We start from the raw sequence: 25,183 nt of genomic DNA, 5'->3' as shown, positions 1-25,183 counted from the left end.
AACATTCACAGAGTTGTCCCATAGCCACTCCTTTGTTATCTTGGCTGTGTGCTTGGGGTTGTTGTGCTGTTGGAAGATGAACCTTCATCCCTGTCTGAGGTCTAGAGCGCTCTGGAGTAGGTTTTCATCAAGAATGTCTCTGTACATTGCTGCATTCATCTTTCTCTAAATCCTGACTAGTCTCCCAGTTCCTGCTGCTAAAAAAACATCCCCACAGCATGATGCTGTCACCACCATGCTTCACTGTAGGGATGGTATTGGCCGGATGATGAGCGGTGCCTGGTTTCCTCCAGAGATGACGCTTGCTATTCAGGCCTAAGAGTTCAATCTTTGTTCCATCAGACCAGAGAATTTTGTTTCTCATGGTCTAAGAGTTCTTCAGGTGCCTTTTGTCAAACTTCAGGCGGGCTGTCATGTGCCATTTACGGATGATGGAGGCCAATGTGCTCATTGGGACCTTTAGAGCTGCAGAAATTTTTCTGTACCCTTCCCCAGATCTGTGCTTCGATACAATCCCATCTCAGAGGTCTACAGACAATTCCATGGACTTTATGAATTGGTTTGTGCTATGACATGCACTGTTAAATGTGGGACCTTCAATAGACAGGTGTGTGCCTTTCCAAATCCTGTCCAATCAACTGAACTTACCACAGGTGGACTCCAATCAAGTTGTAGAAACATCTCAAGGATGATCAGCGGAAACAGGATGCACCTGAGCTCAATTTTGAGTGTCATGGTAAAGGCTGTGAATACATTTCAAACAAACATCTTTGACATTGTAATTATGGGGTATGGTTTGTAGAATTTTGAAGAAAATCATGAATTTAATCCATTTTGGAACAAGGCTGCAACATAACAAAATATGGAAAAAGTGAAGCGCTGTGAATACTTAACCGGATGCAATGTATACTATAGTTTGCCACTTTTTACACAAACAAATTAATATACACTTATTGGGATATTGAAATGCACTGTATATTAATAATTGATCAATTTTGATGTACTGATGGCTTATCTCATTTCTTGAGGCACTCAAAAAGCCAGGACAGTACAAATTCCACCCAAAAGTACCACTTTTTGAAAATTAGACAGTCTGGGGCATGGCAAGTTTTTTGAAGCTGTAATTTTTTAAATTGTGTATATATATATATATATATATATATTTATTTATTTATTTTTTTTAAATACTGTCACCAGTGCAGTACAGCATCATCATCATATGACAGACCATGGGTTATATATGGGACACAGACTGGTGACAGTATGTTTAAAAAAAAAAAGTCACAGGGTCCACTAACGAGACTATTACTTTGGAAAATCCTTCTCAATGAGGTAGGACTATTTGGGAGGGGTATTAAATACTTTCCTGCATTAGGGCTCTTTCACACGGGCGAACCGATCAGATCTGCCTGTCCGTTTTTTAGGCAGATCTGATCGGATCCTCCATGCAGCTCTATGGGGCAGCGGATGTCAGCGGAGACACCTCCGCTGACACCCGCTGCCATCTGTATCCGATCCGGTCCGTGAAATCCGGACGGATGGAAACCCTATTTTTTCATCTGTTCAGGGATTGGATCGGATGAGAGCGGACAGACGATCACCCATAGAAAGCAGCGGGAGCTGTGACACCTCCCTCTCCGCACTGCAAGCGGAGACGGAGCTTTCATCCGTCGGCTCAGCGGGGGCTGGACAGCTATTAATACTTGAATCTTCCAAGAAGAGGACCCTAAACCCCCCCTCAGTACACCGCAGGTTGCAGCTTCTGTGATCAGTCACTGTAGGCAGAGGGGCCCAGTACATCCAAGGATCACTGTAATGTGTCTTGCCAGTCAATCTCTGAAACATGGTGTGAAGGAATTTAATATGTGCCTGCTACTGACGGGTAGGAAAAAGGCTGCAAAGGAGCTGCCTGCAACTGAATAGGTAGCAGCTAGTACTTCTCAATTAGCCCCTAATGGAGTGGAGTGCAAACAGCACACTTGACTAAAGCCCCAAACTACTGCCATCCACCCAGCCAGTTGAGAATGGATAGCAGAGGCAAACCCTTTACACATCTTCACCCTCTGGTGGGCTCCTCAGGGACTGAGTCACACCAGACAGTAGTGGCCTAGCCCTGGAGATGTATAGCATCCTGTGGCTAACTCAATGTGTTGCACATCATGCCAAAGTGAGTGCCAAATGTGGTATTCAGTGAATGGAGCAACCTTACAGGCTGGTCTTTCATTTTCTTTCCATTGGGTTCCGAGTGGGTCCCCCAAGGTTTGTCAGAGTAAACTGATCTGGAAAGCAGCACAAAAAAAAAAAAAAAAGAGCCCTAAATAAAATATTAAAAAGGAAAAAAGGAAAGTGGTTTGCTTCTCTTATAGCAAAGAGAAAACTTCCATCTCCTTAGGACACTAGCAAAAAACAAAGCATTTATATTAGAGCTATGCTTCATGGCGTTGTTTGGCAGTGCCAAATCATCCGAAGGCAGCAACATATAACCCATGGTCTAAGAATGAGATCCAGTGTCCTGTTAAAGTACAATTAAGAAAATGGATTTATCGTTTGTATTGTTAGAAATTAATGTCAGGTAACCCTGTTAGCAACATAAGCAACACCTTCCTTCACTTAATTAGAATGTTATTTTGCTCTTGTAGTGGTAATTGAACATTAAAGTGAACATTCTAGCCTTTGCTTTATAAATGTTACACTTAACATAATATCCTTTATGGTTTAACAGTCTCCTGCCCTATGTATCCTATGTAAACAGAAAGGTTGTCTTAGAGCTCATTCACAATTGTGCGTTGTAAAAAATTTTAATGCATTGCGTTAAAATACAGTGCAATGCATAATGCATTTTGCATGCGTTTCCCCCCCAGTCAACTGTGAAAAATGGATATGTGACTCCAAAAACACACGTTTTGGTGGGCTTTCATTGACTAGAATAGAAGGTGCGTTTTTCAAACAGGGCACTGAAGATGCTGCACACAAGCACAACCCACTGTAAAAAAAAAAAAAAAAAAACCCACAGCCCACAGATGTGTACAGTTCATTGCATTTAAAGGGGACTATTTTTTATGCACTTTTGACATGCTGGAAATGTGCGTTTTAGCAGGACAAAGTGCACAGGTGTGAACAAGGCCTTGTACTGGTTTTAAGCTAACCTAAAACAAACCCATAAGCATTTTTCTCTACCCTTCTCATTACTCTCAGGTGATATTTGTCAGGACAGAAATTGAAGGGGGAAATCTTCCCAACAAGTACATACAGTAATAAACCCAACCCATTCCCCACTTTTTCCAAAATTTCAACTTGACATTTGCATGCGGTCTTACAACTAGAGTAAGGATAAAAAGAAAAGAGCATTTCATTTCCACAGCTGCGGAAAAGACACAGTATATTAAATCAAGGAGTTTATTCATTTCACATATGACTGAGGGAAAATGTGAAGGCTGGCAGCCTCACACCCTGCACCCTAGAAAACACAGATTCTGCTCCTCAGTGTCAGGTCCCACATGTACACACACACAGTGTCCGTTCCCTCCCTCATACATATTTTGCACATGATTTGCTCTGTTTTGCAAAGAATTCCATCTGCCCTATGCAGAATCGCAGGGTGCAGTAACCTTACTGCAACGTATCCAAGCCCTGTCATTCCTATACCAGTGACCTATGGGATTGATGCACATCAGGGTTGAGTGAATAGTGGAGAACCCAAAATGGAATTGGAACCTTGTCACCCAGATCCTGAAGTGCCTTATTGCACTGTAAGACTTTCATATTGTCCCAGAACCTGTTTTGCGCTAGAGTGTGGTGCAAGGCCCCTTCCAGCAATATAGTTAATAATATTAATTTAATAGAAAAAAAAAAAAAAAAAAGTCAAAAGCCTCATTCTTTTGTCCTCTCTGATCCTGCGTATATCCTGCCGCAATGGATCCTGGAACATAGAAGTTGAATAAGCCACGGAGTCCAGAAATTGGGTGGGAAAAAGAAAAACAAAAAAAAAACAGGCTACTGGTGACAAGGCAGAACAACGTCTCTATAAAGAGGGTTTGGCCCTGCATCTCTGTGGGTTGTTCATGATTCCCACTAGGGGGAGGGTCCTATCAAGGTCTGTCCAATTCATCACCGCTGGAGGAAGAGTTTGCTGGCATCATAGGGTCATCAAGCAGAGAAAAGTGTTGCTGTTGGGGCTCATAACCCGATAAATCATCACCAAAAGTAGGTCCTTGAATTCTGCTTGCAGAAGATGCGTGCAAAGGGTGGTAACGAGGTATTGTCAGGCCAGCAAGTCCAGATTGATGCAGCATTCCCTCTCCAGCTGCTCCATACATGGCCCGCAGAGTATTAGCACTAGGTTCTGGTTTAGGGTCCCGGGAGAAGGAATGAGAAGTGTCACCAGCACCATGCAGTGCTGATGGCAAAATTAGCTTGGAGGGAGGACGTTTCTTCCTCTTCTTAGCAGCTGTCGGCAGGTGTGAAGTGTCAAATGTATTCTCTGTGAGTGAAGACTAAACAGTGGGGGGGAAAAAAAAAAAAAGAGAAATTGATTAAAAGGTCAGTGGAAATCTACAACCTTAACATACCTTAGAAACCCCAATAATCTGAAGTCCATTAACTAGGGATGCACCGATACCAGTATCCCTGCCAATACCAGGCATTTCAGCCTAGTATTGGTATTCGCCCAAATGCTGCCGATACTGTAACCAATACTTTGTGGTGCTGTGTGTGTTGAAAGGGATTAGTGCCATCTAGTGGGCAGTTTAAAAAATGTTCACATCCTGAGAGGAGATCAGAAGATAGCAAGCAGAGGGAGGATAGATCGGCCAGCCTGAGACAAGAAAATGGAAGAGGAAGAAGAGGAGGACTGTCTCCGAGGCAGAACCGCTGTCTAAATGAGACAAGTTGATCATCAGATCCGTGAACAGAGATGCACACCATTCCGCCCTACCAAAAAATATCCGCTGAAAAAATCCTTACATAAATTCCGGAACACCTCCTAAGGGGCTGCAGATTGTACGGGGTTAGTGTAAGCAGGATGAGCAGAGGGAGTGCTGGTTGGGGAATCCGTAATTACCTAGTGGGGGGTGGGATCTATCAATACCTAGTGGGGGGGATAATTTGCCATTACCTGGTGGGGGGGAGGGAGGGGGGTCATCTGTCATTACCTGGTGGGGGCATCAGTCATTAACTGTTGGGGAGGTGGCTGGTGAAGGGAAAGGTGGTCTTCAGTCATTAACCACTTAAGGACCAAGCTTATTTCTGACACATGTTGCTTACAAGTTAAAAATCAGTATTTTTTGCTAGAAAATTACTTAAGACTCTGGAGAATAAAATGGCGGTCGTTGCAATATTTTTTGTCACGCAGTATTTGCGCAGCGGTCTTTCAAACGCAATTTTTTGGGGAAAAAATAAAATTTCACTGCATTTAAAAAAAAAAAACTAAACAGTAAAGTTAGCCCAAGTTTTTTGTATATTGCGAAAGTTGATGTCATGTCAAATAAATAGATACCTAATATGTTACAGTTTAAAATTCCGCACACTTGTGAAATGGCGACAAACTACAACACGTAAAAATCTCCATAGGTGAGGATTTAAAAAATTTTAACGGTTACCAGTTTAAAGTTACAGAGGAGGTCTTTTTCTAGAATTATTGCTCTCGCTCGGGGATCACAGCAATACCTCACGTGTGGTTGGAACACGGTTTTTATTTATGGCGCGGCTTACTTATGCGTTTACTTTCACGCGCGAGCTTACGGCGACGGGGGTGCTTTAAATTTATATTTATATTTATTTTTTTATTTTTAGCACGGTTTAAAGAAATTTATAAATAATCATAACTTTTATTGCTGTCACAACGGATGTAAACATCCCTTCTGACAGTAATGGGTACTCTTTATGGAGGGATCGGGGGGTCTAAAAAACCCGTAACCCCTCCTCTGCACTTTAAAGTATTCAAAATGACGGCCGAGAGCACCATCGCCTGTTATACCCTCAAAGCCGACCGCTGGGTCTAAAAAAATAAAACAAAAAAAAAAAAAAAAAGGTACTGGGTCCTGGCACAACCACTTCTGCAAGCCAACATACAGGTACGTTGGTTTGCGGGAAGTGGATAAACTGGGGGGGGGGGGGGGATCTGTCACTGCCTGGTGGGAGGGTTGGGGGGGTTCAGCATCTGTCACTGCCAGGGGGGGCTCATCGGTCATTGCCTGGTGGGGGTGGGGGGCATGGGTCATTACCAGGAGGGGGGAGTGGGGGGGGGGGGGGAGTATTCTCTCTTTACAGGAGGAGGTCAACTGTTATTACCAGGAGGAGGCAGGACGGCATGTATCATTAGCGGGGGGCAGGTAGGCCATACACTGAGCTGCCGGGTGAAAGCAGTGGGCTTGTATGTGAATCTAGAAGTTAGAGGTCCCATCCAGCCTGGGCCATGCCCATTCAGTTTCCTCTTTTACATACAACCCCACCACTTTCTCCCAGCAACTCCGAATGTGGCCTGGTCGGTCCCCCACCCTTGTGTGCACATGCAGCTGGAAGCAGGAGCGAAAGATAAAACAGCCATACTACAGCTACTATAATTTGGTGAGCGGTGGGAGTATCTCAGCACACATTAGAAGCAGTGGGTGGTAGTGGGGGCCCAGGTCAAATTTTGCATCAAGGCTCACAAGCTTCACCTGTGCTGTGAGTTCTAACATTGTAACATTGTTTAAACTGACTAGATGGTGCTTTAATCACTTTCTAGACAAACACAGGAGCGGAAGGTGAAATTGCATGAGATTCTGACAGGAATCATTCTGCATTTCTATTTAAATCACGTGATTCTTTGCAGTGCAATTTGAGCAAATTTTTTTTGTATTGACGCAAATCACACCACAAAGTATCAGTACTCGGTTTCGGCGGGTACTTGACCGAAAGTATCCCTACTCATACCTAAAAACGTGGTATCGGTGCAACCCTAATATTAACCATACTCTGTGAAAGGATAGAAACAAAGAGCAACCACTAAACATTACCAAAAGAATCAGGGGCTTGCACTGCAAAATCTTGCTTTATCTATACACAGCTAAATTGTACCATTATTATACAACAACCAAACTGCTTACCTTTTTCCCATTGTGATGGTGGGAGGTCTGCATAGTGCCTAAAATACCAAGTGCTACCGAAGAGGATTTGGATTTTTTACTCTTGTGTTTCTTGCGTTTCCTTCGGTCCTCCATGTACTGTGGATAGTTAACACATAAGCAGAACTTATTTTTGAGAGACAATCCAAATTTGGCCTTAGAGTTTTCTAGTTACGCTTCTAACAAATGTAGAGAAGGTTATCAAAAGCCATATGGGGTTTTAACAACAAATAATTTAAATGTAACCATTTTATTTAACCATTTGTATTAAAAATACCCTGAATGAATTTTTTTTTTTTATTATACACAGAAAATAACAAAAAATGCTAAAAATGTAGTTTTAGTTTGTTTAATGTGCAAAAAGTTTTGTATAATTACTACTTGTATTGACCTGTATGGTGAACAGTAGATATTTTCTAGTACAATGGCTGTAATTCATTGATGAATAAAATATCCCTAACAACCAGGATTTTTTTTCTTGGCATCCACTAAGGAACACAATGTCATACTGTCAGGTTATGCTGCCGCCTACAGCGGGATTGGAAACTGCCATATAAATTCTAAAAGCCTGCCCAGGATAACCCCTCCTACTCCCAGCATGCTTCAGTTGTTGGCAGACGAACCGAGAGCATGGTAATTACAAAAATTATTTTCTTTCACTATCATTGAGAGACACAGAAAGACGTATACTGTCATGTACCGACGTTCATAAGTAATCCATCTGAGGAGTGGACAACAGTAAACTGCTATCCAGATGAATAATCAAACATAGAAAAAAGGTGACCGCACTCCAAAAATTGAAATAAAAAAGGAGTAATTTTATTCTTCATCACAGGCATCAAAAAGACTGGCAAGACTTACTCTTTTTTGATTTCAATTTTCGGAGTGTGGTCACCTTATTTCTATGTTTGATTATTCATCTGGATGGCGGATCCGACCTGCACCTGAATCATACTCTACCTAGAGCGGTCCACCTGTGTTGGATTCCAACAGTAAACTGCTAACAGGCTCAAGAAAATATTTACAAACTAGTGAGGAACGACACAACATGGGAGGGAAATCTGACCTCTAAAATCTAATGTGGAAACCGGACTACTTGATCCAACCAGATAGTGTATAACAAAAAAAATCCCAACAGGGAAGGACTCTACATGCTAAAAAGCTGTCAATATGGAGAAAGAACTCTTCTCCAAGACGAAGACGGAGAAGGGAAAACAGACCCTGTCCTACTAAGGGAAGACCAGATACACCCTGGCTTAGAGAAGACTAAAGCCCCGTACACACGAGAAGAAATTTGGCTGGGAAATTTCGTCCGACGACCGATCTGCCGATTTTCGGCTTGTTAGTATGGTGCTTCCGACAACCGACTCCGACCGAAAAAATCCTGGTGTGCAGGCTATATAATTTTTGTCGACCGTCAACACACGTCCGATTTTCGTCTCATTAGTACAGATTTCGATGGGGAAAAATCTTATGAGCAAGACTAGGCATGCTCAGAGATGAAAGAACACATAGAAAGCAATCCAACACATGACATCACTTCTGAAGTAGAATTCTGTCATATGGGAAATTTCGTGTGCAGTCTAGAGCACATTCCAACCAACAGACACGCACTCTGGACAAAAGACGGACGACCGGTCGGCGGAAATTCGTTGCGTGTGTACAAGGCTTTAGTCTCAACTCCAGATCCCGAGATCCAAGTGAGAAAAGGTGGTTATGTCTGGAAGGGCTGCTAAGGCAGATGCCAAGGCAGATGTCGTTGAGAACAAGGACTACCCAGGAAAACCCCTAAGAATGACTTAGTCAGAAGTATGTAAAACTTAACCCAAATCCCATCTATAAGAACAAGGCCCCCTGGGGCAAATCCTAAGGGAAAAATTATTTAGTAAAAATAACCTGTATATCCTGAATGTTGCAGGTGTACCACAATAAAAGATGCTGACTTTCTATATCCAATGATGAATCAAAGTCTGTGGAGTGACCCTCATGAGTCTGAACAGGCCCTTGGGTAAATGCAAAGAAAAATCACCAGAAGGGCATTCAGGTGATGAAAGGATTCTAGTATCCTGATAAAACAAGATCCAGCTGAATCGTGGAAGTATTCTGACCCTCAGAAAGACAGTGTCAACCAAAGACCATGGTTTTCTCCACAGGGGGTTGCCTTAGTGTCACATAATAGGGATATTATGAGAATTGGTGAGGCCAAAACACTGAAGCCAACACAGGTTGCAGGGGTGAGACTGGGGAGTTTGAGCTTGGGTAGGGGGCAGTGATTGGCAGGCCAATCACCAGGCCTCCAGTCCCAGATGACGCTTTCTAAGGGGAAACGCATCAGGCGAAGCTAGCGGTGTGATGTCGGGAACAATCTGCATGTTTCAGTATATTACTGTCTATGTAGTGTAAAAACTGTGGGAGGAGTTGGGGTGGTAAATTTGGCTATAATAAGAATATATATGTGAGATAACAGTAAGTGGTCTTGCCATGCAAGAACACTTAATAATAAAAAAAAAAAAAACTGTTAACCGTGTTTTTTTACTGACTGCCTGTCATACTGATCTCCTCTCCTCAACTGTAGGTAATGTGATTGACTCTGCCCTCTCAGTGATCAAAATAATTGGTTAAATAATGGTGATTATTTGATCTCACCTGCCAGGTTATCCATGGGCACTGCGCAGTATGCCCACGGGGATCAGAGTAATCTATTGAGCAAGCTGCTGTGGAAATGGGATTAAAATCTTGCTTTCTAGATAGGGAATTTGCAGGGAGGATAATTTATAGTGGAAGCCCAGAAGCATGTTAAAAAGGTATTCAGTGCCTTCTGTTACTTTGGGCTGCGGCTTTATTCGTTATAAAGAAAACAAGTGGTCAGCCTAATTAAGAAGTACATGCACTAACCAGTTAGCTTTTGCCCTTAATTGTGTAATACTTTAACTACGTATGATTAGGCCTAATGGGTATGGCTGCTTTTTACTTGGAAGTGATACAGTCTTTCCTTGTTATTTTGTAAAATGAATAAAGACATATTTGCCTATAAAAAGGTATTCAGCATCAAAAAACTTCACTCAGGCACTAAAATGGAATAAAGAAGTGACTGGCATTTTTCTGCACTGGTGTTTCCACTGTTTTCTATGCGCCCCACGTGCAGTGCAACCTGGAGGTGAGGTGCAGTTAGCTGCAGTAAAATGCAAGACATGCTGCATTTTACGGCAGCACACAGGTAGGCACCACACGTCACTGCACACAAATACAACATACAAGGCTGCGGTGCAGAAAGATGAATGAAGTGTTACTTAGTGCGCTTCAAATACAGAAAAAAAAAAAAAAGGAAACCGATTAGCTAAACACATCACAACACCCTCTACTATGCCTCATTGCAACCCAAAACTAACAGCTGCCGCATGCTAAAAACCAAACTGTGTACAGGCAGTGTGAACGGGCACCTCAAAAAGGAGGTTGGTTGTTCAATTTTTTTCAAAATCCACAAAAAGAGGACAGTTGTACAAATACATTGGTCATACAGATTTATGCTATGTAGTTTAAGCCAAAACATAAAATAGAATTAAATGTGCATCTATACCCAAGACCAAAAGTATTGCAGCTTACCTGTCTTTAGATGTGGCGACTACATTTGTTTAATTTTAACCCGTTGATCTTGCCGATAATTCAGTTCCTGTCAGAGTGACAACCGTACTGAGCAGCGCTATCACCCTAGGACAGGGAGTGTGCTATGACTACATGACACCTCCCTCTTTTTATTATAACAGTAGGAGGTGATTTGTAGTCCATGGAGTTAGCAGGGAACAATGCTAACTGATAAATGTTCAGAGGTAGAGAGTACTGGAAGTTATCAGCTCACAAGATATCTCACTGAAAAAAACATTTAATTTTTTGCAAAAACAAGAAAAAAAATGTATTGTTGGAGTTCATTTACAACTTAAAGCAATATGCCTATCTGAAACTTCCCTTTGCATGTCAGAACAGCAATAAATCCAAGTATGTTTATTACAAGCATAGCTTTAATTTATTTCATACCGCTAGAAATCGGGGATCCACAATAAAGCCAGGATGCCTGTGTAACCACTCGTGTAATTGGCAGCGCTTGGGGGCTTCCTCTCCAAGCAGCACAGTGCCATCCCTCTGATTTACAACTGGAATTCGAGCATCCATATCTAAATCCATCTGAAAAAAGAGAAAGCCATTAGTGAATAATTACTTGAATGAATATAGAGAAGACAAACTACTTCACTTTTACTTTATATTTTCAATCTGTCCTTAGTTTACCGCTATTTACTACTCCAACCTACTCGAATGTCTCTTCTTTGGGTGTCCTGCATGTTTCTTGATTTCCTTGCACCTTTCTTAATAAACTTTTAATGTTTCCACTCTGTCAGCATACCACAAGGCTTGGTTCTTGAACATTTTCCCATGTAAAGCTAGGCTTTGGTTTTAAATAACACTCACAGTATATGCAGAAAATACTCAAAACTATCCTTCAGCTCCAGATGTAACACTTGATTATGCATTCCCATAAAGCCTCTTGCTCATGGGGCTGTCTAGCTGCTGTGTCTCCATCTCTGCATTTAAGTGTGCCTAGGAGAAGCATTTGTGACCTACAGGCTGTCAGTCTATGGAACCAATTAGTACAGCGCTCAGCTCCATCCAACTGTTGCCTACCTTAGACTTTGACAGGTATCAGGCAATGGTGCTAGATGCTGCGCCTGTAGCCCCTGAGGCACTACAATGCTGGAAGGGGCACACAGCAGCTAGACAGCCCTTAAATCCCACAATTGGGTTAAAATCGCATACAAATTTTTCCCTTTTGACACAAAACACTTAAATGCTAGCACAAGCCCTCATCATATCCCAGATTGACTACAATGACACTCCCTTTTCCGATATGTCAAAAAGAATAGCCCATTCTAGTCCATCCTTCAAGTGGCCCTGTCAGGTGATGGGGAAAAAAAAATGTACTTACCTGTAAAATTACATATCTTGGAATACAGTACAGGACACAGGCTGGATATTCACAGATCCTGGGTCATGGGCTGGTTACTTCAGATAATTGGACACTGGCAAAGGTTTTGAGGACATGGCCCCTGGGCGGGCACCCCCCCCCCCCCACCCCCAACTCTGTTAAAGTAATGCAGGAACAGAGAAGAGGGTGGCCTGTGCCTTGTACTTTCACGATTATGGAATTTACAGGTAAGAAAAAATTCCTTTATTTTAGTTGTACAGTAGAGGACACAGGCTTGATATTTAAAGACCCTGGGATGTCACCAAGCAATATATGAGGAGGGTGTGCAAAAACAAGGCAAACAGAACTGTTCCGACAGGCCCAACAACAGACATCTCCATTCTAAGCAATTTCCCTTAGGTGGCTAAGAGCAAGGCACAAGAAAAAGAATTAGGTCTTTACTGAGGTAGGAGGAGGATACCACCTTTAGGAAGAAAGGAAGGTCTTGGGCGCTAGACCTTAAGCTTGTGAAGAAAACGTGAAAGCCACCAAGGTGGCTGTTTTACAGATGGGGGTCAAAGCGTGGTTTCTACAAGACAGAGAGAACCAAACTGAGGGTCCCAAGGAAACACAGGGTGTTTGTAAGGGTGGTTTGATCTGGGAAACACATTGAATAAAGGTTTTATAAGGGAAAGCAAAGCAAGAGGTTTTTTGAAATGAGTGGACTAGGCCAACACCAGATCCTTAATAGTACTTAAAGCAGAACTTCAGCCTATTTTAAGATTCTTCTTAATGAAAATCCTGTTCTCCCTCCTGTAATACTATTGGATAGTAAAAAAAAAAAAAAATGGATTTTTGTAAAATCTTACCGTAAAATCCTTTTCTCATTGACAGACGTAGTCCTCGGTGATACAGCACCTTCGGGTTATGTTGCCTCCACAGGAGCAGGACTAGACAGGAAATTAAAAAGCTCTGGCCACACCCTAGGGGCAGTCCCAGAGGGTATATCCTCTCTCTCTCTGCCTCAGCAAATCAGTTATGTGAAAAAGCAGTCTTTAGAGATTTTAACCCAACCCAACTCAAAAAACAGAGGGGCGGGGACTACGTCTGTCAATGAGCTAAGAGAAAAGGATTTTACGGTAAGATTTTACAAAAATCCATTTTTCTCTAGCGCTCATTGACAGACGTAGTCCTCGGTGATACAGCACCTTCGGGACGTCCCAGAGCAGTATCACAAATGAAGGGTGGGAAAATGAAAATCAAATCCCAATCTAGAAGGCCCAACCGGTGCCAACTAGAAGTTTACAATGCTCATCCTTAATGATGAGACTCAACAAAAAAGAGAAAAATTTTTTATTTTTTTTTTCCAAACAGAAAAAAAAAACCCTCGAGGTAGACCACCGGTCTCCTCAAATTGCGGCCTGCAAAACCTTGCGGCCAAATGAGGCATCCGCCGATGCCGTCACATCAATTTTATAGAATTTTGTAAAGGTATGTACCGACGACCAGGTGGCCGCCTTACATACCTGGACCACTGACGCCTGATGGCGAAAGGCCCAGGAAGTACTGAGCGCTCGAGTGGAGTGCGCCCTAACAGGGAACGGAGGACTCTGACCCTTAATAGAATAAGCCTGTACCACCGTTTGTCTAATCCATTTGGCAATGGTCGCGGCAGATGCAGGCAAACCCTTTCTGGGGCCATCCGTGATCACAAAAAGTGAATCCGTCTTAAGGAGTGATTCCGTAGCTTTCAGGTATACCCTGATTGCCCGAACCACATCTAAGGAATGCAACGCATGTTCCCGATGATGCTTGGGCTGAGGACACAAGGAAGGTAGTACAATATCTTCATTCAGATGAAAATCTGAAACCACCTTAGGAAGAAAAGATGGCTTAGGATGAAATACTACCTTATCCCTATGAATCACTAGGTATGGGGACTGGCATGATAATGCAGCCAGTTCTGACACCCTGCGAGCAGAAGTAATAGCCACCAAGAAGGCCATCTTCTGGGATAAAGTAAGCAAGGGAATCTCCCTGATGTTTTCAAAGGGAGGTTTCTGTAGAACCGACAAAACCAAATTAAGATCCCAGGGCGGTAAGGGCGCGCGGACTGGTGGAGCCAGGTGCCGCACCCCCTGGATGAAATTCCGCACCAAGGACTTGGTAGCTAAAGGCTTCTGAAAGAAGATTGCTAATGCTGAAACTTGACCCTTGATGGTGCTCAAGGCTAGCTTCTGCTCAACCCCTTGTTGCAAAAAGGCCAATATTCGAGTCACCGAATAGGTACGTGGAGGAAATCCTAAAGATTCGCACCACGTAATATAAGTCTTCCATGTGTGATAATAGACCTTGCTGGAAGTCGCTTTCCTTGCTTTAATAAGGGTAGGAATGACTGAAGTAGACAAACCTCTGTCCTTCAGTACTTGGGTCTCAATCGCCAGGCCATTAAAACCAGCGACTGTAAAGCATGATGGTAAATTGGTCCTTGAGACCACAGACACTCCCTGAGACGAAGTTCCCACGGAACGTCTGCGACTAGCATGTCCAAGTCGGCCAGGCCGGCTTGAGGAGGCCAGCCTAGAATTTCTAGGACCACTGGCGCTGATAGAATCTGAACCAGGCGTCCCTAGAGGTATCTGGCCCCGACCATCCGAGAAAGTCTGGTCGTTTTCTGTTCCCACACATTTATCAGATACCTGATTGTTATCAGGAAGGGTGATCTTTTCTGGTTGAACCTCAGGGACCGAAGTCACCCGACTAGAGGCTACTTGGCCTATCTGGTCAACCAGATCCGATTCCTGTGAGGTATAGGGACTAATCTTAGGAAAAGGTAAAGGAAAAGATCTATTCAGGGAACGGTAACTACCGCTTCCTGTAGTACTTAAATGTTGGAAGGGAAGAATCGCACCGGTAGTAGTGGTTGATGCTCGATCTAATGTCCTGAATACCGGTGAAAACGTCCCCCCACCCTGAAACCGGGTGGGGGCGCACCTTCAGGCTGTGTACTCCTTTGCTTCGGGTTTGGCTGGGTTGGTCCTCTGCTTGTCCGACCAGCCCTTCTTGAACCCTCCTGGAGGAGTCTTGCCTTTCCCGCTTGTACCAGCCGGGCGCCCTTTATGGGCGGTAAAGAAAGGTCCTCGCTTGTTGGGAGGTCCCTTAGCTTTAGCAGCCTGTGGTAAAAAAGTGCTCTTGCCCCCAGTGGCATCCTTAATGATTTCATCTAGGTTGGCCCCAAATAAATGATTCCCCTGAAAAGGGAGATTCGTCAAGGTCTTTTTGGAACCTAGGTCAGCTGACCAGCATTTTAACCACAGCACACGTCTGAGGATGACCGCTGACATAGATGCATGCCCTAATAAGGGAGTAGTGTCCAAGGCTGCGTCACAGATAAACTGTAGCCCTTGTATAATCTGTTCCATCAAATCAGATGTCTCCTGGGGAATATCTTTTCCCCTAAGGTCTTGGCGTACCATTCTCGCCCATTCCGTAAGTGTCTGGGAAACTAGACCAATAACAATTACTGGTCTAAATGCTGACCCTATCAGAGAGAAGATGGTGCGGGACTCTGCTTCCATCTTTCGATCCACCGGATCCTTAAAGGACGAAGTGTCCTCCACTGGGATAACCGTGGCTTTATTCAGCCTGGAAATAGGTGGATCCACCACTGGTGGTACCGTCCATTACTTAATGATGGATTCCTCAAACGGATAGCGTCTAGCAATACGCTTGGAAATAGTAAAGGTACGTTTAGAATGCTCCCATTCTCCTTTAATCTGATTACCGAAACACTTGGGTACAGGAAAAACCTTCACCGTTTTGATGGGCTTATTAGTACCAAAAGGAATCTCTGTTTCAGTTGCCTCTGCCGGTAAAGCCTCAAGTTTTAAGGTTTCCTGCACTGCCACAACTAGTGCGTCCACCAATGCTTCTTCCTGAATTATAGCGGGAGAAGAAACGTCCTCCTCACTGTCTGAGGGGGCTTTACCTGAGATAACAGCCCTTGCAGAGGAACCTGCAACTGCAGTGACCATCTCTGAATCTGAGTCAGAGGTGTCAGATAGTATAGGGGTAGGCGGGGGTCGCTTCCTTGACCCCCGTCCCTGACAGGCCGCCTCCACCCGAGCCACCATAGACTCCAAAATTGCTGTAAATGACTCTACACTCTGTGCACCGGCGGGTCCCGTGGCCCCCTCGAGGGAAACAGGTGGGGGAATATGTGTGGCAGGGTCCATGATAATTCCAGTCACTTCCTGGATAATATAATTCAAAAATAAAAAACTTTTTTTTTTTTTTTTTTTTTTTTCAGACCCCCAGCGCCACAAAAAGCCCCTTAGTGTTACCTGCTCCCTATCGATCGAGAGAGAGAGAGATAGACCCCCAGGCTCACCACTTGATGCTCAGAGTTTAACTGCAACAGGTTACAGCGCTGTCTTGACAAACAGGAAGTCTTTTGGCTGGCTGCCCAGGAAGAAAGGAGGCGGCTCCGCCCCTCTGCACGCCTTCCGGCGCCTCCCCTAGCTCCACGAGGTGTTTGGATCACCTCAAACATGGCCGCCCCCATGCTGGAGACATGAGGCTACGCCAAAATGGCGGCTCGTGCGATCCAGCAAAAAAAATGGCGGCGGCCTGTACTGAATAGCGGTGTGCTGCAGGGCACACAACACTCTCTCTGCATGGGGATTTGGCGTGGTTGGCGGTACCGGCCCTGGCGGACCGCATGGCCATTCGGGAGGCCTGCTAATAGCTGGAGATCTGATTAGGAAGGCAGTCTACATGTCCGTGGCTTCTGACTGGTAGGTAGCTTATTCTTATCACCGTAAGATACCCAGAATGCCACTGATTACAATCTTTTTAACATGTATACAATTAGATTGTTAGCTCCCAAACCAAGCCTCCTGGCTTTTTGCACATAAAATCACACTCAAAGTAGGAGGATCTGTGTCATTTATAGGATAGAGAGGGACTCTATCTTACCATACAGAGAGGGGCCCGCGTTCACCACAAGACCCGTCAGGGGAAAAGGGGGAACATACTACTCACCATACCGGAACCAGGCGGGCACCAACTCCTGAAAGTACCCCTCTCCACCGGGGCGGGAGGGCTGTCGACCGATATGGACGCCGTGACTCATGGTCTTTGGCGTTTCAGCGAGACGTTTAACTCGCGGGGTCAGTCCTTTAATGGGACTTTGTCGCGGCCGACCCAGCGCGGAGCTATGGCCTGCACGCGCTCGTAGGCTGAACTGGGGTGACCACCGGATCTCAACATCCAGCCCGTCGCCCAGTTCAGCTTTCTTGCTTGAAGATCTCACAGGAACACTGGAGAAAAAAAGCTGTCTAAAAAATCTTTTAAGAAAAAAATCTTGCCAGGACCTAAGATCCCAGCAAGGTATCTAGGTCCTTACTCCTAACTAGACAGAAAATAACTGATTTGCTGAGGCAGAGAGAGAGAGAGGGTATACCCTCTGGGACTGCCCCTAGGGTGTGGCCAGCTTTTTAATTTCCTGTCTAGTCCTGCTCCTGTGGAGGCAACATAACCCGAAGGTGCTGTATCACCGAGGACTACGTCTGTCAATGAGCGCTAGAGAAATGGGATTTTTGACTTACCGTAAAATCCATTTCTCTGATGTTTGACGAACACAGCTCCTAATATTCATAACTATTGGGTATACTGCCCCTTACAGGAGTAGGACACTAGGCAGAAAATTACTCTGGCTACACCCATGGGCAGTCCCAGGGGGTTTTGTCCTCTCTCTGCTATAGCCACTCAGTTGTGCTACAAGCAGTGTCAGGAGAATTATAACTCCACAGAGGTGTGGATGCTGTGTCCGTCAAAGAAAATCAGAAAAAATGGATTTTAGGGTAAGTCAAAAAACCCATTTTCTCTTTCGTTCATTGAAGGACACAGCTCCTGGTATTCAAAACCATTGGGATGTCCCGAAGCAGCCAAGGCTAAACATTAGCCAACCAGACAACAGAAGCTCAACCAAACTGGAGCCCACCTAAAAAAACAACACACCCTCTGGCATTGTCTTCACTTTAATTGGAAGGAGGGAGGGTCCAGTGGTGTAGAATCATTTTTATCGCCCAGAGATCCAAGATGTAGATGGGAAGCTTGGCTTCTTTCCATGCTCCCTGAACTGTGAGTACTTCAGAAGAAGAGTGTTTAGACACCATGACCTTAATGCCCTGAGTTCTTAAAGTGATTGTAAAGTCTGAAGGTTTTTTTACTTTCCTGCATTCTATGCAGGAAGGTAAAAGAAAAACCTCTGATGTTCCCCCCCACAGCTCCACCCCACTTCTCCCTCCTCATTCTCACCTGAGCCACGTGATCCAGTGATGTGAACGGGAGCCTCGGCTGTCCTGGGTCTCTGTCCCCATTGGCTCCCACTGCTGTCAATCACAGCAAGCGAGCCAAACGAAGAGAGTGCCGGGGGAGGGTCGAGTCACTACTCTGTGTGTCTTATGAACAAAAAGAACAGGGCTCGGGAGCAAGCACGTACTAGTGCCCCCCCATAGCAAGAGGCTTCCTAATGGGGGCATTGGTCAAGTGAGAGGAGCCGGCAGGGCACTCAAGAAGAGAAGGATCGGGGCTGCTGTGTGCAAAACCATTGCACAGAGCAGGCAAGTATGACTTTTTTTTTTTTTTAAAGCCAACCTTTAATATCACTTTAAGCAGGCAAGAAAGGGTACAAGTCCCTCCGAAATACTCTGGGAGCAGAAAATAAGCTAAACGGTGGTGCAACAAACTGAAAACATTTGTCATCTACTGCAAACAGCAATTACTGAGGTGGTTAAAAGGAGAATATGCAGAGGCACTGTGGATGTCTATAGATGCTAGGTATTCCCCTTGTCACTGAAGGTTTATAACTGACCATATGGCTCCCATACAAAACTTTGGCACTTGAAGGTACTGATTTAGGGCTTTTAGGTCCATGGCAGATGGGGTTGATTATTGGGAAGTGTAAAATTGTGCAAATATACTCACAGAAATACACTAAAAGGGGGGCTCTCCTGGGGAAATCAGTGATTGAGAAGGTGGGAGTGAGTTAAGATTAGCAAAAGCATGCAATGCCAAGCCACAGGTAACAAAGCTAGCAAAATACTGTCATGCATTAAAAAAAAAAAAAAAAAAAAAAAAAAAAAAAAAAAAAGCACACATTCAAGAGATAAATCAATAATTCTACCCTTCAAAAAAAACTTTGGTTCAGTCTCATCTTGAATATGCAGTTACATTTTGGTCACCAATCCTCAGGAAAGATGTTGGTGAATTAGAAAGAGTTCAGCGAAAGGCAATAAAATTAAGGGGGATGGAAATGATGTTCAAAAATAAGATCATTGAATTGAAAGGTCCCTCAATAGAGGAGCTCTTAAACTCAACCTCTCCAGTGACGCCTTGGTCCTCAACCCTGGTCCTCAGGGCCCACTAACAGGCCAGGTTTGCAAGATAACTGAAATACATCCCAGGTGATATCATTTGCTGCTCAGTGATTGCAGTACTCTAGTCTGCATCTCCCCAAGGTAATACCTAAAATCTGGCCTGTTAGTGGGCCCCGAGGACCGGAGTTGAGGACCACTCCAGTGACCCATATGTCCTACTTTGTGTTCCAGCACTGCAGCCTCCCATCAGTCTCCAACACTTTCCGGGGGGTTGGAGGATGAAACTATCATAAATTGAATGTGGGGGCGGTCATTAAACTCCTGGAAGTTACCAATCAATTAAGAACATTCCACAACTTTTAAAACAAGCCTACAAAAGTTCTCTACAATCCATCCCTCCATATACTTCTTCAAACTGCATTGCATATGATCTCTCTTACACACTAGTCACTTTCTCACATTGCCGCAAGCATTACATCCAAAGCCTTTCCATTCCTCTGGAATTACTTTACATTTTGAAGAAACCCATACATTTAGTTCCTTGAATTCTGTGACACATTCACTATACCTTATGAATATGCACTGCTGTGTCACCTATTTCACAGAGTCTGCCTTCTAAACTACAGCGATGCTGCAAAGGAGAAGGCACAGTCAAGTCCAGGAAACCCATCGCATGTGACATCACTGCTTACATGCAGCAATGTACCATGAGATATGTAGTCTTTAGAAACTGAAAGTAAATCAAAGGACAGCAGAGAAGAAGCCCCAAAGCATACAGGGAATTCAGAAAGATGTTGAAAGATGTGGCCAGCAGATAGACAGCACTCACCATGAATGGGAGATTGTTCAAGTAAATTTATATTAAACTGTCAAAATTACTATGGTTTGTATTGCTTTTACAATAGTGAGGTTATAAAACTCAAGTGTATGCTGTCATTTTAGATCTCCTTAAATAACAGAAAAGCCAGTAACAATTGTGCACTAATACATAAATCTGGGTTTAGTGGAGTGAGCAATATTCATTACTGGTAAACACGTTGATCTATAAAGAGGAAGCATTCCTGTGAATAACGAGTCATTAGTTCTCATATGTAGGCAGTAGATTGAACTTGTTAAATATAAAACTATCTTGCTAGCAGCTATTGCAGTTTTATCAATAATGCAATCAGAAAAACAATCCTCAGCAGCAGTGAGGAGGCTCACCTGGACCAATTTCTTTTTACTCTTCTTCTTATGTACATGCTGTACAGAATCCACTGCTCCATTACCTAGGAATTTGTGTTTCTGAAATTTTATCTTTAGCCCTTCCTCCTACAACAGACAGAGGAGATTACATTTCATTGATAGAAGATACATAACAAAAGCGGCTTTCAAGGCTAAAATATTTTCTTTTCCAAAACAGGTTATACTTACTTGCTCTGTGCAATGGTATACCACAGAGGGTCCCTGAATCTACTCTTCTGGGGTCACCCGCTGACACTCTTCTCCACTTCTGTGTGTGCTCCCGCCACCGCTCGTCAGCGGGGAAGCCGTTGCATGCGTCAGGCAGCTCCGATTGCCGCCTGACACTCTTGATTGTTCCCTGCTGAGAGAGAAGGACGGTTGGCTGTTGTAAACACAGCCGACCGTCCTTCTCCCTGAAATGATCATAGAGATCATGTGATCCTTCTATAGGATCACGTCTCTATGGTCATTTCAGAAGCCACACCCCCCCTACAGTTAGAATCATTCCCCCAGGGTCACATTTAACCCCTTGTTCACCCATAGTGTTAACCTTTCCCTGCCAGTGTCATTATTACAGTAACAGTACCTATTTTTAGCACTGATTACTGTAGTATGTCACTGGTCCCCCCCCCCAAAAGTGTCAAAAAAGTCAGTCAGGGGTCCGATCTGTCCGCCGCAATGTCGCAGTCCCGCAAAAAAAAAAAAAAAAATATTGCAGATTGCCGCCATTACTAGTAAAAAAAAAAAAAAAAACAATAAACATGACCCAAGTCATTCCCGTAGTTAATAGAAGCGATAAACTTTTGCGTAAACCAATCAAAATACGCTTATTGCGATTTCTTTTACCAAAAACATGTAGCAGAAAACAAACTGGCCTAAAATGTTTTGAGTTTTAATTTTTTTTTTTTGAGAATGTCATAGCAGAATGCGAAAAATATATATATTTTATTTTTTCAAAATTGTCGCATTTTTTTGTGAATAGCTCAAAAAATGAAAATTGCACAGGTGATCAAATACCACCAACAGAAAGCTCCATTTGTGGGGAAAAAAGGACGAAAATTTTTTTTGGGTACAGCGTCGCACGACCGCGCAATTGTCCGTTAAAATAACGCAGTGCCGAATCGCAAAAAAGGGGGTAAATCCTTCCGGTCCTAAAGTGGTTAAAGAGGCCATATGATTTTTAGGTGTGGAGCTTGCACGGTTATTGACTAATATTCTCTTTGGTGCAAGATTATGCATAATACCAAATGTGTTAAAAGACCAATTACCTGCAAAAAGTGTCAAATACAGGCAACAACTAACACTACTCAACAAATCGCTGCAGCTGTGCTGAAATCAGAACATTCATTTAATCTAAAGCCCGATACAGACAGTGCTTTTTTTTTTTTTTTGCTCAACCCAGCAGGCTGAACGAAAAAAAAAAACCTAAGGAGCTCTCTGTACTAACAATGCGATGTTAGTTCAACGATCTCCCTGTTGCGCTTATGTGTTCCAACAAGGGGATGAGGGACTGACAACCCCCCCGGGACTGACCCCCCCCCCCACACTAGAACACAACGGTCAGACTCGCAGACATTGGCGATCGGTTGCCGATCGGCAGCTGTTTTTCCAGCATACCGAATGTTCAGCTGGCTTCTGTCAGACAGGCTGCAGTACACATGGGCCGAATGTCAGAACGTTTCTGTTGAACCAGCTGGTACCAGGTTTAACTGTCATGTTTAAAGTCTTCTTTTGCCTTGTTTCAATAACCCCATTCCAACTTACAAGAAAAATTGGAATTACTTAGTAGCTGTAAAAAAACATCTTTGTACCAACCTCCCAACCCTTTACAGGGCTTTCTGTATGCAAGAATCAGCAGGGAGCCTGCAGTAGGTCATTTAGCATCACACAACTATTAAAACGAATTAAGTGGTGGACTGGTGCAGCACAGCTATGGCTTGATGAAAAACCAATTTTTAATTGTGAACTATACCGTAAGATGACTTACACTTTTGATTTGAATTGTAAATTCCTTTTGATCAGCGGTAGGGCGCATCTGTGTAAATGTGGCAGGGCTCTGTTCCTCAGGGGTTGGGGACATACTGTCAGGGCTGTCACTTAGTGGATCTGAAATTCTCCTTGGCGAACCCCATTTGCCAGTCAACACTGCATTGCAGACTTGCTCAATTCGACAGATGAGAACCCGATCCTATAGAATTTTAGATTTATTTAGAAGTTTGGTATAACAGGATCACTAAACTTAACTGGCAGGTACAGCCAAGAAGCTTAATTGTGGTTTCTGACTTACCTTTGGCCAATCTGCACTATGTGGATTCTCCAGAACTGCTTGGGCACTGCCCTCTGATTTCAGGTCTGCTGGAGAATCAGTGAGGGACAATCGATTTTCCTCATCAAATACCCGAGCGTGTGGTAAACCTGCTAAGAAAGTAGAAGGAAAGTGGTCTAGAAAAAAAACGAATATAAAAAAGCAGTACCAAGAACCAAAATTTTCTAAAGCAATATATTAGATGCACTGGCATGCTGAGACTTGCATTTTTCCAATCTCGATTCAAACTTTTATTAGGTGTGCAATCAAGAAAAGTTCTAAAAAAAAGTTACAAAATAAATGCTTGGGTTTGTGGCAACAGGTAAATAAAAAAAAAAAAATAAAAATTGGAGAATAACAGAGCATAGGTGTTCGATGAAAATTTAAATTGCCACCAGTATTGTGCCTCCTGGGGGGTGATAAAAATTACCCAGTGCCTGTCCTCCCCTCTGCTAAATGAGAAGCATTACTAGATTATGAATTGCTCACCATTCAGATTAGCCTTTTTGCTCCCATTGCTTTCATCAGATGAATCATCTGAGTTGGATGAAGAGGATGCTGAAGAGCAAGAAGATCGTCGTGGAGCCGGAGAGGAACTGACAGATGAAGAGATTGAAATAATATGAGGGGGTTGAAGTTCTGTGGTAGGCAGAGAATGAACAGTGGAGGGAGTGGATGGGCGGGAGGCATTTGCCACGCCTCTAGATTGGAGATAGCTAAGCCGGCATCTTAGGAAAGAAAATGAAGGGTCAGGCATTAGCGTAAGGTCTGTGCGGCTCAGTCCGTATTGAGCTGCTCCTTCGAGAAGCTCCTTATCATGACGGCCACTCTCCCACCACTCCGGTAATTCAGGGTCCGGCCGACACAAAGACAAACGTGCAGGAAGCAAAGGATGACACAGAACCTGTTCACGCACCCTACGCAAGAGGTCAAGGCGGAACAAAGCTCTTGATGCTCGTTCCTCTGAAATAGGTTCAATGAAGAGAGATGGATCTGGAGACTCTATGTGGGGGAAAGAAAAAAAAAAAAGTGTAAATATATACAGATAACTAAATCAACAATTTAGGTAATTCAAAAGGGGAGAGGAAAAAAAAACAAAGCACATCTCACCATCTCCCGCAACTGGTGGTAAACGACAAACTTGCCGACACATTGCCACAAAACCATGAAAATATTTAAGCAGTGACTCATCTGTTTTCTTGTCCAACCTAGCCAGACTACGAAATCTCTGCCAGTCATAGAGCTGTGTGTCAGGGTCATATTCAACCCCAAAGCTGGAGAGAACACGGAAAAAATCACAAGCCTCTCGACGAGTCCACCTGTTTTAAAATTTAAGAAAAAACAGGATGCAAAAAATTTAACTAAAATTGTATTACAGATAACAATTAACAAATACTGATTTTCTGTTGAAGTCTCACCTCTGCTGTTTCTCCCGAAGTGCAATTTCCTTCAGTTTGAAAGCTGCCTCACATCGTTTCTTCCGCTTGTCTCCTCGTTCAGCAGCTTCAATCTTTAGCTGTTCTCGCTTATAGCTGCGTTGGTATGCAGTAACAAGCCGGCGAAGACGGGCAGTGAGTGCAGATCCAGGTGGCCATAGCATTCCACTGGGCACGGGTGTTGCTGCAGAAACAGTAGTAGGTCAATGACTTCATCACTATGGAACTACTACATATACACACACATATATATATACATACACACACATACATACATACATACACATATATATATATATATATATATATATATATATATATATATATATATATATATATATATATATATATATATATATAGTGGCAAACATCGCCACTTACAGAGTATTCTGTCAGGAATGATTGTCCAACTGTATGTGTGTATTGTATGTGCAAACGTAACCCGTGCAGCACCTGTAGGATTTTGTATTGTGTTAGCTGCTGGCTCATGAATGTGTATTGGAAACCCCTGCTGTCCCTCTGTGGAGACCCCGTGTGGCAAACACAGCCACTGGATATTGTCCTATTGTTTGTCTGGCAGAGTAAGGTATTATGGGATGTTCAGTTTTGTGTGTGGAATGTCTCGAAGAGGGAGGGGTTTTGGCTGAGAGTAATCCCTGTGTTTTTCAATAAACAAGGCAGTCTAGTGTTGACCTTCAAGCCATGTGTCTGCTGGTTATTATAGGGTTGTTAATATTATACGCTACCAGGATTATTGCATGCTCTGCCTGACTACCAGT

The 25,183-nt window shown here is 43.5% G+C and overlaps 1 protein-coding gene across 2 annotated transcripts in view; it reads right to left on the bottom strand.

Moving 5' to 3' along the window:
- Positions 1–3,382: 3,382 nt before the first annotated feature.
- Positions 3,383–25,183, bottom strand: part of CHD8 (chromodomain helicase DNA binding protein 8) — a 203,247-nt gene continuing 181,446 nt past the window's right edge. The window contains exons 30-38 of one of the 2 annotated variants that reach the window (XM_082243977.1): positions 24,387–24,588; positions 24,079–24,287; positions 23,458–23,970; positions 22,951–23,081; positions 22,651–22,851; positions 20,643–20,750; positions 11,136–11,282; positions 7,086–7,202; positions 3,383–4,493 (exon numbers count right to left, since the gene is read on the bottom strand). In XM_082243977.1, coding sequence (XP_082100103.1) covers positions 4,089–4,493; positions 7,086–7,202; positions 11,136–11,282; positions 20,643–20,750; positions 22,651–22,851; positions 22,951–23,081; positions 23,458–23,970; positions 24,079–24,287; positions 24,387–24,588 — 2,033 coding nt within the window. In that variant the 3' untranslated portion in view covers positions 3,383–4,088. The remainder of the gene's footprint in view (positions 4,494–7,085; positions 7,203–11,135; positions 11,283–20,642; positions 20,751–22,650; positions 22,852–22,950; positions 23,082–23,457; positions 23,971–24,078; positions 24,288–24,386; positions 24,589–25,183) is intronic. The other variant, XM_082243978.1, reaches the window with a different exon arrangement.

The sequence above is a fragment of the Pelophylax lessonae genome, assembly GCF_965119305.1.
Source record: "Pelophylax lessonae genome assembly, chromosome: 1".
Lineage (NCBI taxonomy): Eukaryota > Metazoa > Chordata > Amphibia > Anura > Ranidae > Pelophylax > Pelophylax lessonae.
The sequence above is the reverse complement of the archived record's forward strand: the minus strand, read 5'-3'. Positions and strand labels throughout refer to the sequence as shown.